This window comes from Rasamsonia byssochlamydoides, assembly GCF_041956645.1.
Source record: "Rasamsonia byssochlamydoides strain NRRL 3658 unplaced genomic scaffold VTN77scaffold_62, whole genome shotgun sequence".
Lineage (NCBI taxonomy): Eukaryota > Fungi > Ascomycota > Eurotiomycetes > Eurotiales > Trichocomaceae > Rasamsonia > Rasamsonia byssochlamydoides.
The window spans coordinates 115,335-128,845 of NW_027192445.1; the positions used below are offsets into that span (position 1 = coordinate 115,335).

The following is a 13,511-nucleotide window of genomic DNA, read 5'->3' on the forward strand; positions in this document are numbered from 1 at the left end:
CGTGTGTGAGACAATGTTGGCTTCTGTACGAGCAGAGGAGTGTCTCGTTTCTTTCTAATTGCGTAGATAGAAGACAAGACGCGAGGAGAAGAGAGAGATTGATGAGGTACGGTACCTATAGGTAGGAGATAGGTAGGTAATTGATCCATTTACGTTGTACCAGACTGACTACCAAACTCCACATTATAATGATGATGATGATTTACCTACCTAATGTCGTCTGTTGCTTCACTGGACAATTAATTCATCGGATTGAATGGGTTAGATGACGTCGAAACTACGTTGCAGATATTACACTACACCGGCAAGCATAGCATAGCGATGGAAAATGGGAGCAGCGATAAGATAAGAATCTATTTCCTACCTACCTACTAACCTAGGTAAGTGTACAATCATGTCAATTTGTTAGGTTATGTCCTTGCAGGTAGGTTAGGTTAGCGTTAATGTTGGAGTTGACACCATGATGACCTCAGGTCAGGTCCCTTGCCCTAAAAAAAATACCTGAAGTGAAGCATCGTCCATCTGATTCCTTGACTGACTACATAAAATGGTTTTTACTTTTTACTATCTAGAATTATCAGAAGATCTTACATGTTACTGGCGCAAATCTACATGGAATTTTATAGATTTTGGTTTTCTATACCATTGACACACAACTTATGGAAAAATATCTCCTTTTTCCGGAAATATATAGCCAATATCCTTAGCATTTAATGAGGTGACAATGTTTTCTGTACTTTTAACGACAGGTACTTTATATTGCGATATAATCTATTCTCGACTAGCCATTACTGTCTATCTCATTGCAATAATCACATATCTGAGTATAAAAAGTGCAGAAATTACATCTCTTGTGACAGCCAGGTTAGAGGTCATATGCGCAGCTTCCTGATTAGGAAAGAACTCTGATGGGCTTATAATAATCTATTCAGCGGAATTGGGCTGAGATCGTTGCTCATAACCTGAAGATATCTGACAGCGTGATGAGACCTGACACAGAAAAAGGCGAAGTCCAAATGGTAAATGAAGCAAGAGACATATGGAATGAGAACCCTACTATACGCTCTAGTTAATTAGATTAAGAGATACCTTCCCTTACTTGTAGATAACCAGAACTGTGATGCCACGCGAAAAGGATAAGTCTGTAACATATTTAAATACATACTTGTCGACGGAAAACAAGAGGATGGCTGAATTTTGACTAGAACACTAGAACTCCCAGTATATCGTGAAACAGGCTGATTCTTTATGCCAAAAGCCATGATGGCCGATCAGCTTTTTCATCTCCTTCCTTCGTTTCGGGTACTCGCTTTGCTTCACAGGTGATAGCATTTCCGCCTAGGACTCCGAGGCGCTGACAGTTTTCTCGTCTTCGTCGACAGATTGGTCTGTTTATATTGGTGCATACGTACTTTTGGAAACCTCGCCTAAAATACTGAATATTGTATATAGTATATTCTACAGAGATTAACCATAGTTTGGATATACATGGAGTATTATATTTGATTAGAATGAAAGACACCAGCCTAGTTAGATCTGGATCGTCATATTTGACCATTCTCATGAATCAAACCCCAGTCAACACGACAATCTTCCCTTCGGCCTTATTCTCTTCCATAAGTCGATGAGCCTCGACAATCTGGTCCATCCGAAACACCTTGCTTATCTTCACCTTGAGCTCACCGGCCTCGATCTGCTGCACCAGCGACTCCAACGGCGTGACTATGAGTTCGTCCACCCCTCCGGTGTACGTAGTCAGTCGGGCCGCGGTTGGGATATATTGCATCGGATTGAACTCCTTGATGGTCCAGGCGTTGCCCACGATGCCGGTCATGCAGACAATGCCGCCGCCGCCGCTGCCGCTGCTGTCACTGGGCTTCACGCAGCGCAGCGAGTCTTTCAGGGTCACGGTCCCAACCAGCTCGAGCACCTTGTCGAATTTCTCCGTCTGCGTCTTCTCGATCTGCGTCGCGATGTCCCCGTCGTCGACGAAGAACTGGTCTGCCCCGTACTCGCGCAGCAATGTCTCCCGCTCTGGCCGGCGACTCGTCGCTGCGACGAATGTTCCATATTTTTTGGCGATGGACGAGGCAGCCAGTCCGACGGAGGTTGTCCCTCCGCGGATCAAGAGTCTGTCACTTTTCCGCAGGTCCAGCGCCTTGAATAACGAACCCCACGCCGTCTGCAACATCTCCGGTAGTGCACCCAGCACCTCCCAGGACAGACGGGGGACCCTCAGCGCCTGCACCTGGTTCGCCGGCACGCAGGTGTACTCGGCGTAGCCGCCGTCAAACATACGTCCCATGCCGCCCATGCAGGTCATGACGATCTCGCCCTGTTGGAACTCTCCGCCTGGAGCGGATTCGACGACGCCCGTCGCTTCGATGCCCAGGATGCGGGGGAACTGCACGCCGGTGGATTGGCCCAGACGGGTGAACATCTCGGAGCGGTTGAGGCCAAAGGACTTGACGCGGATGAGGACCTGGCCGCGCTCGGGTTGGGGGACGTTGCGTTTTTCGAGCTTGAGGACCTCGGGACCGCCGGTGTTGTGGATCACAACGGCGTTCATCGTTGTTGGTGTTGCCATAGTATTCGTATTGGCACTGGATTGCAGTGCCGTTGAGGAGAAGTCTCTCTGGAGGATTCGGGTCCTGATACTTGGAATTGGTATTGTCGCAGCAGTCAATGTATACGTAACGGTGCTGGGAAGGAGCAGCCGTAATGTCCCGCAGAGGCAGATGTGCATCGTCTTAAGACATGAAGATACAGACAGGACCATTCTCTTCTGCTTATTCTTTCATTACAAATCACTGCCTTGTATGGCTGCCTCCGAGGTAGTACTATGTAACTGGCATGTCATCGTCCCTGGTACCTGTCCGTATCCACCAGAGAATAAGGAATGCCGATTGATAGGCTGGAGTTGTCCGTCGGCCGGAGATAATGTTTATGGCCGGTGAGACAGAGAAAGTACCGTAAGACAAGCGAGAATCTCAAGGGCATTCTGCTGGCAATAAATACTCGCAAAGCTTTATGGTGTGATCCGACATGATCACAAGTCGTGTTACTCCACTGGTGGCACGGGAAGAGGAAGGTTCGGGTCGAGATTTTCTGGGAAGGCGATCTCTTTTATTCGGGAGCTTTCAAAGATAACCGTCCTTTTCGTGCTGGACTGTAGTTCTTGCGGGGATCTTCATTGTATGCTGATCCACTCGTCGATCCGATAAGATAGCACGAGATGGGGAAAATGTTCCATACAGCCCCGCTCAGCCCAACAGACGCGAGAGAGGAGCTCGCGAGTCACACCTGTTGTAACTTGGAGTTCATGCATCTGATGAAGACTTGATCTGCTGCAGTGGGGTAGTTCAAGGTGGACGAGGATGGAAGGTGATTCCAGTGGGCTAATCAATCATGCGAGCCATGACATCGTCGTGCATCCCACTAACGGCTGATCTCCGTCCGAAGTGCGGATGCGGGGAACCGTTCTGTAGCAATTTCAGTGAACACAGGAATGTCCTCAGCGGTTTATATAACTGCTCAAGTAAAACATTGCTGCTGCTCTGCAATTGCTTCAATCTGCAGTTTTTAATTGACCTTATTGACCTTGATTGTCTTCTCTGGCGACAGAAAACAAGCAGCACAAGCCGCAGTCACATGGTATGACGTATGCTCCATGCTCCTTTCATTGGTGCCCGCGGAGCTCTGCTGGTCACGGTCATGCGAGTCCTTCCTGGCCTTGCATTCCACCAATTCAATTGCCCTCGTATTTCGGTGCTCCTCTCAGTCAGGATTTTAATAACAATAATATAATAATATAATAATATCCCACGAGGAATGCTTTGTGTAACTCTCCACAGTCCCGGGAGCATCCATTCATTGACGACCCCCACCACAGCTTACCGTTCCCGTCCTGGCATTCAAATTAGCTGCTGGGGTCTTTATTATTATCAAGCCTGCCAGGAGAATCTGGGCTGGTCACAAGATGCTCCCTCATGCAATAATAAAGAAAAAAAAATTAAGACACAGAGCAATCAATGGAATACACCCTGTACGATAATTCTAGCTACATAAACCAGGTTGCTAGCCAAGACTCGACCGACATCCTGGTTGAAATTAGCGTAGCCAGTTATCTGTCCAAGTATCTGCTTGCCGATCAAGTTCCCTTGGTTTCCATTGCGAGAGCTTCCCCCAGACTGCGAGCACAGCGTGAGCGCGTGTGCAGCCAACTCCAGTGCTCATTAAACTTCATCACGGCCCGGGGTCAACGGTCAACGGGTCCACCTGCCAACTCCCCGCAATCAAGTCCCGGGGTAGCAGAGATCGTGAGAGGCACACGCCCTCTCATCACATTCGGAGAGCGCTCTCCTCTTCTCGTTTTCTTCTCCTCTGACTTTCACTGACCTTGTGTTACCACTCGTTTGACTGTTCAATCCTTTTTATTCCTCAATTGTTCCGCTCTTCCCCACAGCTCGCTATGGCCGACGCCAACGGCTCCGATCCGCCCAAGCGTGACACGAGAAACCATCTCCTATTCGAGGTGGCCACAGAAGTTGCAAATCGAGGTTTGCTACTTCTTCTCGTCGAAGCAATCTAAAAGAAGAGCAAATGCTAATTCTACGCAGTGGGAGGTATCTACTCGGTCATCAAGTCCAAAGCCCCCGTCACCACCGCCGAGTATGGAGAGCGATACACACTTATTGGGCCTTTAAATCGGGCCTCAGTGCGTGATCCCTACTGTTCTATCCCAGTTATCACGCGGAGAGACTGATTGTTGGCAGGCAGCCGTCGAGGTTGAAACACTGACCCCGACCAATCCATATCTGGCCGACACCATCGCGTCGATGAAGGAACGCGGCATTGACCTGATATATGGGCGCTGGCTGATTGAAGGCGCTCCTCGGGTGCTCCTCATCGACACAAGTACGGGGTATCGCTACCTGGATGAGTGGAAGGGCGATTTGTGGAATATCGCGGGCATCCCATCTCCCGCAGGTGACCACGAAACCAACGAGGCCATTGTGTTTGGATATCTAGTGGCCTGGTTTCTGGGAGAGGTCTGTATAGCTCCCTGCCATATCGGCATCTAGTCTAACGGAGTTTGCAGTATATCTCCCACGACACGAGACGGGCCGTGGTGGCCCATTTCCACGAGTGGCTGGCAGGGGTTGCCCTGCCCTTGACGAAGAAGCGTCATATGGACCTGACCACCATCTTCACCACCCATGCCACTTTGCTGGGTCGGTATCTGTGCGCTGGGTCGGTCGATTTCTACAACAACCTCCAGTACTTCGACGTCGATGCCGAGGCGGGTAAACGGGGCATCTACCACCGCTACTGCATTGAACGGGCTGCCGCACACTCCGCCGATGTCTTTACCACCGTATCGCATATTACGGCGTTTGAGAGTGAACATCTCCTCAAACGTAAGCCCGACGGCGTCTTGCCCAACGGGTTGAACGTCAAGAAGTTCTCCGCCATGCACGAGTTCCAAAATCTACATTCTCAGGCAAAGGAGAAGATTCATGACTTTGTCCGGGGCCATTTCTATGGCCACCTGGACTTTGATCTGGACAATACGCTGTATTTCTTCATCGCCGGTCGTTACGAATACCGGAACAAGGGGGTTGACATGTTCATCGAGTCGCTAGCACGACTCAACCACCGCCTAAAGAGCAGCGGGTCAAAGACTACAATTGTCGCCTTCATCATCATGCCCGCGCAAACCACGTCGCTCACCGTTGAGGCCCTGAAAGGTCAAGCGGTGGTCAAGTCGCTCCGGGACACCTTGGAGATGGTGGAGAAGAGCATTGGAAGACGGCTCTTTGAACGATGCCTGGCCTGGAAGGAGGGGGACAATATGCCCGATGAGAAAGACCTCATCACCAGCCAAGACCGTGTCTTGCTCCGCCGGCGTCTGTTTGCACTGAAGCGACACAGTCTGCCTCCAATCGTCACTCATAATATGGTTAATGACGCGGAGGACCCCATTCTCAATCAGTTGCGTCGGGTCCAGCTTTTCAACCACCCGTCAGATCGCGTCAAGATCGTTTTCCACCCGGAATTCCTCAATTCGGCCAATCCAGTGTTACCGCTTGATTACGAAGACTTTGTCCGTGGGACGCACTTGGGGGTGTTCCCATCCTACTACGAGCCATGGGGCTATACGCCCGCCGAATGCACCGTGATGGGGGTGCCCAGCATCACGACGAACCTCTCCGGGTTCGGCTGTTACATGGAAGAGCTGATCGAGAACTCGTCCGACTATGGAATCTACATAGTCGACCGCCGGTTGAAAGGCGTAGACGATTCCGTCAACCAGCTCACCGGCTTCATGTTCGACTTTGCGATGAAGAGCAGGCGGCAGCGCATCAACCAGCGGAACCGAACGGAGCGACTGAGCGATCTCCTGGACTGGAAACGGATGGGCTTGGAGTATGTCAAGGCCAGACAACTCGCACTCAGGCGTGGTAGGCAGCCTTTTTTGTCAATCCGATTCGACTTTTCTGTGATGCTAATGGAACAGCGTATCCGACATCCTTCGACCCTGCGGAGGACTTCAACGATTTCATTGGAGGCACCGCCCAGAAGATCGCTCGTCCGCTTTCGATCCCAGGCTCTCCACGCGATCGCAGCGGCATGATGACTCCGGGGGACTTTGCGTCCTTACAGGAGGGGCGCGAGTGGCTGAGTACGGAGGACTATATAGCCTGGAAGTTGCCGTGAGTCCAGTTTTTCCCAATGAAGCAGTATCATGTACCGACAGAATCCGTCAGGGAAGAGGAAGATCCGGATGATAACCCCTATCCGATCACCTTGCGCATGAAGAAAGCGGGAGATCGACCACAATCGCCGCTGGACACGATAGCTTTGAACGGGAACTAGTTTCGACTGCTGTATGTACATTCCTTGACGCATTCCAATTGCCATGTTGCTCTCTCAGTGCGAGCGTTCCTCACTTGACGAGAAGACCGTTCAATCAGGTCCCCAGGTCTCTGCTCTCTCTTCTGATTGATTGACGACATGAAGCATTTCGTACGTGAGCGAATGAGTCTTCTGCCTGTTGGTACGACTTTCTGTACTTGTAGTTTCTCTTCTATTCGAGACTGTCGATACTCGCTTCATACCCTGTTATTCGTCCATCCTTGTTTACATGTAATCTGCATGTCATCTCTGTCGTTATGTATGTATGTACTGTACATACATATAGCCAGGTTATAAATATCTTGTGTGTACAGTCGAGCGATACAGTATAGTACTGGCGCATGTATTTCTTCCCTTCTTCTTGCTTGTTAGTTCTGCAAGTTACCAGAGAGTGTAGAGAACTCTCTGATGGGTGAGTCATGCTTACAATAGGTACCTTCAGAGCTCCGTACTCCGTAGCGTGGATGCGGATCCACCGTCTAGCAGCTTTCTGAGCATCGGTGAAGAACTATGACCCGAGTGAATCCATCCGTCATCGAGTGCGCCCTTATCATACGAGTGCCTCTTAAACGGTCCAATGGAATATTCTCTTGGTTCTCAATGCACTCCAATTGCAATGAGGGCTCCCCGCTCAATGCAGCCGGACACTTTTCATCCAACGTATGTTAGCCTATCCTGTAGATCATTGAACTCTGTCGTAACTTGCTTTATTCAGGTAGATATACTCCGTAGTTTTCGTATTGGCTTCCAAGACGAGACCAAGTGCAGCCCACTTTCCATCCATGTTGGCTGGCGACGTGAGCATGTTGCCGAGACTTCCCCCCATACGACCGACATCGGCGAGATGCGGATGATTCTGTCGTAAATCTCTCATCACTCTTATCACAACGGCAGTGGACCCGATAGTAGGCATGATGACTTTATGGCGGATGAGCGGCAGGGATGCCCCGCTTCTGCACATCATCCTAAGGAGGGGTATTGTCCTAGGTATTTATTTACCCCTCCATCCGGTCTGATTCTCTTACTCTTTTCTTCTCTTCTGAACACAACGCATTGTTCTTGATTCCTCGTTGATATAAGTTACACGTTCAAAAGATCTATCGCTTTGCTACCACGGTTATCACTGTGCCTTTTCCTTTCCCGACAGTCCATCCGAGTTAGAAAAACAACGACGGTACGACTCGGAATCAGATCAGGGGGGAAAGCTGCGCAGTCTGAAAGCAGGATGCTGGGTTCTTTCATCACGATGAATCCCATCATGGGTCAAGGTATTGTAGTGTATATCCGTCATTGCACACGCATGACAGGTGCTCGATTTGGGTTCGCTGTGGATGGATGCGCATCCTGGCGAGGTTCAAAACTCGTCTTGTCTTCATGAGGAATGATGACATCGCCTGCAGCGAACCCGTCGGGCTGAGATTATACTGTCATAACTTGATCTAGATAATACTAGCGAAAGGACATGCGTGGCTTTGATCCCCCTTCCTTTGCTATCTCTCTCGCGTCCGTCAGGTCGAGGGAGAGATAGTTAATACCGTCTGTGTGGTTTTGCTGACTGTGCGACAGAGCTGTTCCACTTGCTGGACTTGAAAGATGTCTACCGATAAGATTACGTTTCTCACCAACTGGTAGGACTTGCTGTCTACTCACCTACAGATGTTCCTTGTTCTAGCATGAAGTGTTTTTGCCGTTTATATTCCTACATACCTCCAATCTCTGCAGGAAAAATCGCTGAGAGTATCCAAGGCACGCCACCCCGTACCATATCCCGCTCTATCTCGCTCAGTCGAAGGGCTACTTCAAGGATGAGGGCCTGAAAGTTGCCATTCTCGAACCAAACGACCCCTCGGACGTGACGGAGATTATTGGCGGCGGCAAGGTTGACATGGGCTTCAAAGCCATGATCCACACGCTGGCTGTATGTATTCTCGTTCTGAGGGGTCACCTTTGTAGTTGTTTAACTGTCAACAGGCCAAGGCGCGCAAGTTCCCGGTTACCTCGATTGGATCTCTTCTGGACGAACCTTTCACCGGTGTTGTCTATCTGAAGGACAGCGGCATTACGTCGGATTTCCGCTCCCTCAAGGGCAAACGGATTGGCTATGTTGGAGAATTTGGCAAGGTTTGTTGACAGTCGCAATATCCGGGTTTATAGAAATCCTGACTGACCTGCCCGCAGATCCAAATTGATGAGCTCACCAAGTACTACGGCATGACCCCTGATGACTACACTGCCGTCCGCTGTGGCATGAACGTCACCAAGGCCATCATCCGGGGCGAAATCGACGCCGGAATCGGTCTGGAGAACGTGCAGATGGTGGAGCTGGAGGAGTGGCTGGCGTCGCAGGGCCGCCCTCGCGACGACGTGCAGATGCTGCGGATCGACCAGCTCGCGGAACTGGGCTGCTGCTGCTTCTGCTCGATCCTCTACATCGCCAACGACAGCTTCCTGTCCGCGAACCCTGAAAAAGTGCAGAAGTTCCTGCGCGCCGTCAAGCGCGCGACGGACTACGTGCTCGCGGAGCCCGAAAAGGCGTACGAGGAATACGTCGACATCAAGCCCATCATGGGCACCCCCGTCAACCGGAAGATCTTCGAGCGGTCCTTTGCGTATTTCAGCCGCGACCTGAAGAACGTCCGCCGCGACTGGGAGAAGGTCACCAACTACGGCAAGCGACTGGGCATCCTGGAAGAAGGGTTTGTACCCAACTACACCAACGAGTATCTCACCTGGAAGCTTGACGCCGATTCGACCGACCCGCTGGGTGACCAGAAGCGCATGGCGGAGCTGCAGAAGAAGGTCGCTCGGGAGGGAGGATTCCAGCGGCTGCAGGTTTCTGCTGAGGCGTAAGCAGGACGCCAGTCACGTTGTCTCTTCCTAAGAGGATCTTTCTCTCGTTCAGCTTCACTGCCTTGATAAAGTCAGCCACTACGGTGATACTTTTGGGCTATAAGCACGTTCACTCCTTTAGCTAGCCATCACAAAGAATGCGAATGCAATCTGTTGAGTTGAACAGTTGCCAACAGAAGTTGCCATATATATCGACGTTTCACCTTTCAAGAGCAAAGCAGCCAAGAGTCATCTCTAATAAATGGAATTTGAGAGGAAGAAGCCACAGCAGAATAAGCTTACTTGAGGCATGTGCAGGCAGCTAATATGTTTATTTGCGTAAATTGCCCATGTAGTAGATACCTTATCACAGACAAAGCAGAATGCTGGAGGGGTCTTACCTGCTCGGGATAATCCCTGCGATCTAACTCTCCAAACTCCTCTCCTCCCCGACTGATTAATATTGTATTTCCCGGGGCCCCGCGCAACCACTTCATTTCTTGTCGTCGATCCATCAGCCACTGCTAAACACAAACACCCATTGGTGGAAATTCCTCTTTCTGAGTTGCTCATTGAGTTGTTTCTAAAGACTTCTTTTCTCGAGAATTCTTAGTGGAGGAGATATATATAAGAAAAATGGCTCCCCAGTTTCGGATTCTGATCCTGACCTGTCACGATCACGATGGAATGAATAGTACGGTACAATAACATACTGCCGTGCAGCGAAGTTGCTTCAAGACTACCTTACTATTGCCAGAAATCTTCCACTCAGCTAAAAAGAGAGCAGAGTGCCATGACATCTCATCCATTTAGCTGTTGGATCTTTTCTGGTTGACAACTATGGGCGTCTTTCTCGGTGCCCAGCTAGACTGGGTATTGCAACTCCTCCTCCTATTATTATTATTTCTCGTGGGCGCAAGCACAGCTGTTTCTATCAACCGCAAAGATGTCGTCTCCAGATTCAACCCCTCCCGCAACGCAAGCTCGAATACGACTCCCATGCAAGTGGGAAACGGCAACTTCGCCTTCGGCGCCGACATCACCGGTCTACAGACCTTCCTCCCCTACGCGACGCTCTCGTCCTGGGGGTGGCACAACTCCTCCTTGCCTACCACGCCCGGCCAGACATCGCCCAGCGATTTCACGGGTCTGGACTGGTGGACCCATGGCCGACTGGTCAACTATGACCAGCCCAATCCGGCCGAGGCGGAGATCTCGCAGTGGCTGATTGCGAATCCGCACCGGATCAATCTGGGGAGGATTGGACTGCACTTCTTCGCGGGGGACGTGACTGAGGCGGATCTGACGGAGAAGACGCAGTCGCTGGATCTGTATTCTGGGACAATCACCTCCCAATTCAAAATCAATGGTACTGCTGTCACGGTGTGGACGTGGGTTGATCCGCAGTCGGATACGGTTGCAGTGAAGATAGCTTCTGAGCTGGTGTCGCAGGGGCAATTGGGAGTCTTCTTTGATTACCCGTATGCGACTGACGAGAATAAATTCGAGGCGCCGTTTGTGGGGGATTGGAATAATGTCTCCAGCCATGAGACGGAACTGCTGCATACTGGTCCAGGGGCGCAGATCAAGCATGTTTTGGATAACACTACGTACTATACCAGCATCCGTTGGTCAGGAGAGGCTTCTATTACGCCTGTGACAGGTACACATCGCTATATCCTCCAACCTGTGTCGCAAAGTCAACAAACCTTCGAGTTCACTGCTACCTTCTCTCCATTCTCGAACGCTTCTTCTCCATCCAGTGTCGACTCCGTGGCCCAAGCTAGTGTCGAATGGTGGAAAAACTACTGGGAGACGGGCGCCTTTATCGACCTCACAGCTACAGGAAACGCTACAGCCATCGAGATCCAGCGCCGGACGATTCTGTCGCAGTACCTCCTAGCCGTCAACGAAGCCGGGAAAGATCCGCCCCAGGAATCTGGTCTGGTCAACAACGGGTGGTACGGCAAATTCCACATGGAGATGTATCTCTGGCACTCGGCACACTGGATCCCATGGGGCAAGCTACCCCTGCTCGAGAGGAGTATCGGCGTCTACGATCGGTTCCTGCCCACCTCCATCCAGCGCGCGCAGGAACAGGGGTATCAGGGTGCTCGATGGGGGAAGATGAGCGATCCCAGCGGCCGGTCTGCGCCGGGGGAGATCAATTCCCTGCTGATCTGGCAGCAGCCGCATGTTTTCTACTTTGCAGAGACGGAATATAGGGCGGCAGCAGCGAACTCCCAGCAGCAGCAGCAGATTCCGCAGAAATGGGACCCCCTTCTCACCGAATCAGCAGATTTCATGACCTCGTACGCATTCCGGAACCAGTCAACAGGCGTCTACGACCTGGGACCACCGATGTACCCTGCCTCGGAGAACACGCCGCCCAACAGCACAACAAACCCTACCTTTGAAGTCGCCTACTGGCGCTTTGGGCTCGACATCGCCATGGCCTGGAAAGAGCGTCTAGGCCAGCCCGTCCCGGAGAGCTGGCGACATGTCGCTGAGCATCTTGCGCCGCTGCCTACGGTCGAAGTAGCCATCCCCACCACCAACACTGATACTAATACTACCACTACGTACACTACGACATACACCCTCTACGAAGGCATCCCCAACATGTGGCTCGACCCAGAAACAGTAACCTCCCATCCCGCTCTAAGCGCCGTTTACGGCCTCCTCCCCCCGACCGCCCTCGTCAACAAGACCATTGCCTCCGCAACAGCGACCGAAATCGCCCGCGCATGGAATTTCTCTTCTTGCTGGGGATGGGACTTCCCCTTGTTAGCAATGACCGCCACTCGACTAGGCGAAATCGATCAAGCAGTGGGGTATCTCGTGCATGAGGGTTTTGCCTTTGATGATGTTGGCATGCCGGTGGGAAGTGACGCGACGGCGCCGACACCGTATTTCCCTGGTGCGGGGGCGTTGCTGCTTGCTGTGGCGATGATGGCGGGGGGTTGGAGTGGTAGTAGTAACAACAGTGATGCTTCTTCTGCTGGGCTTGGGTTTGGGACTGGTGCTGGTGCTGCGCCAGGATTCCCCCGTGAGTGGGATGTCAGGGCTGAGGGGTTCATGGTGATGTTGTGAATAGTACAATACTACATACATGCGTGTAGTGTACATAGATACAGATTACTGCGTTCTTGTATGTACATACATTAGGCTCCGTAAACAACGAATTATCCGACCTTCGGAAGAAGGCCTTGCGATGGACATATATACAATAATACACCTAAGGAGGAGGAGGAGGAGGAGGAGGAGGGAAAGTTGTGATGAGCATTCATTCAATGACAGTCTCGACGAGAAGACGAGTAGAAACCAACAAGAGGGTACTGTACTGTCTATGACAGAAGGAAATTCGATTAGTTTATAGTGTCTGTGTGAATCTCAGGACTCGTTTCGCTGCTCATTTTCATTTCCATTTATTGTGTTTCAATGTTGTCAATTAGAATCCCTGTATGTATTCTATGTATTTATGTCTTGTGTGTATGTATGTATCTATGTACATACTTATCTAAGATGCTATTCTTACTAGAAACGTAATAAAGGGGATATACAACTCAACTGATTGAATATGAACAGCATGGCAGGATATGGATATGAATGTGAATATCAAACGGGCTCATGCAATGAGAATGGATAAATGTAAGAGGGGCAGAGTATTAAGTAATAATGATGAAGAAGAAGTCAAGGTTTCAGAGAAAAGGCCCCTGTCGTCCGTTTCTTCTTTCTCAGGTTGTCCCTTTTGAGGGTTGCGC

The 13,511-nt window shown here is 50.7% G+C and overlaps 5 protein-coding genes across 5 annotated transcripts; 3 read left to right on the forward strand and 2 right to left on the reverse strand.

Moving 5' to 3' along the window:
• Positions 1 to 1,567: 1,567 nt before the first annotated feature.
• On the reverse strand, positions 1,568 to 2,569 carry VTN77DRAFT_7641 (uncharacterized protein; the record flags this gene model as incomplete). Its single annotated transcript, XM_069424052.1, has 1 exon — positions 1,568 to 2,569. The coding sequence occupies one exon, from the start codon at positions 2,567 to 2,569 to the stop codon at positions 1,568 to 1,570; it is 1,002 nt and encodes a 333-aa protein (XP_069275281.1).
• A 1,902-nt stretch (positions 2,570 to 4,471) lies between these two features.
• VTN77DRAFT_7642 (uncharacterized protein) lies at positions 4,472 to 6,879 on the forward strand (the record flags this gene model as incomplete). Its single annotated transcript, XM_069424053.1, has 6 exons — positions 4,472 to 4,559; positions 4,620 to 4,717; positions 4,776 to 5,051; positions 5,102 to 6,464; positions 6,521 to 6,716; positions 6,771 to 6,879. 6 exons carry the CDS (start codon positions 4,472 to 4,474, stop codon positions 6,877 to 6,879), a joined length of 2,130 nt encoding a protein of 709 aa, XP_069275282.1.
• Positions 6,880 to 7,397: 518 nt separating this feature from the next.
• Positions 7,398 to 7,882, reverse strand: VTN77DRAFT_7643 (uncharacterized protein; the record flags this gene model as incomplete). Its single annotated transcript, XM_069424054.1, has 2 exons — positions 7,398 to 7,565; positions 7,625 to 7,882. 2 exons carry the CDS (start codon positions 7,880 to 7,882, stop codon positions 7,398 to 7,400), a joined length of 426 nt encoding a protein of 141 aa, XP_069275283.1.
• A 629-nt stretch (positions 7,883 to 8,511) lies between these two features.
• VTN77DRAFT_7644 (uncharacterized protein) lies at positions 8,512 to 9,768 on the forward strand (the record flags this gene model as incomplete). Its single annotated transcript, XM_069424055.1, has 4 exons — positions 8,512 to 8,546; positions 8,665 to 8,836; positions 8,890 to 9,039; positions 9,097 to 9,768. The coding sequence occupies 4 exons, from the start codon at positions 8,512 to 8,514 to the stop codon at positions 9,766 to 9,768; spliced, it is 1,029 nt and encodes a 342-aa protein (XP_069275284.1).
• Positions 9,769 to 10,587: 819 nt separating this feature from the next.
• VTN77DRAFT_7645 (uncharacterized protein) lies at positions 10,588 to 12,840 on the forward strand (the record flags this gene model as incomplete). The annotated part of the gene is made up of 1 exon (XM_069424056.1): positions 10,588 to 12,840. One exon carries the CDS (start codon positions 10,588 to 10,590, stop codon positions 12,838 to 12,840), a length of 2,253 nt encoding a protein of 750 aa, XP_069275285.1.
• Positions 12,841 to 13,511: the final 671 nt, after the last annotated feature.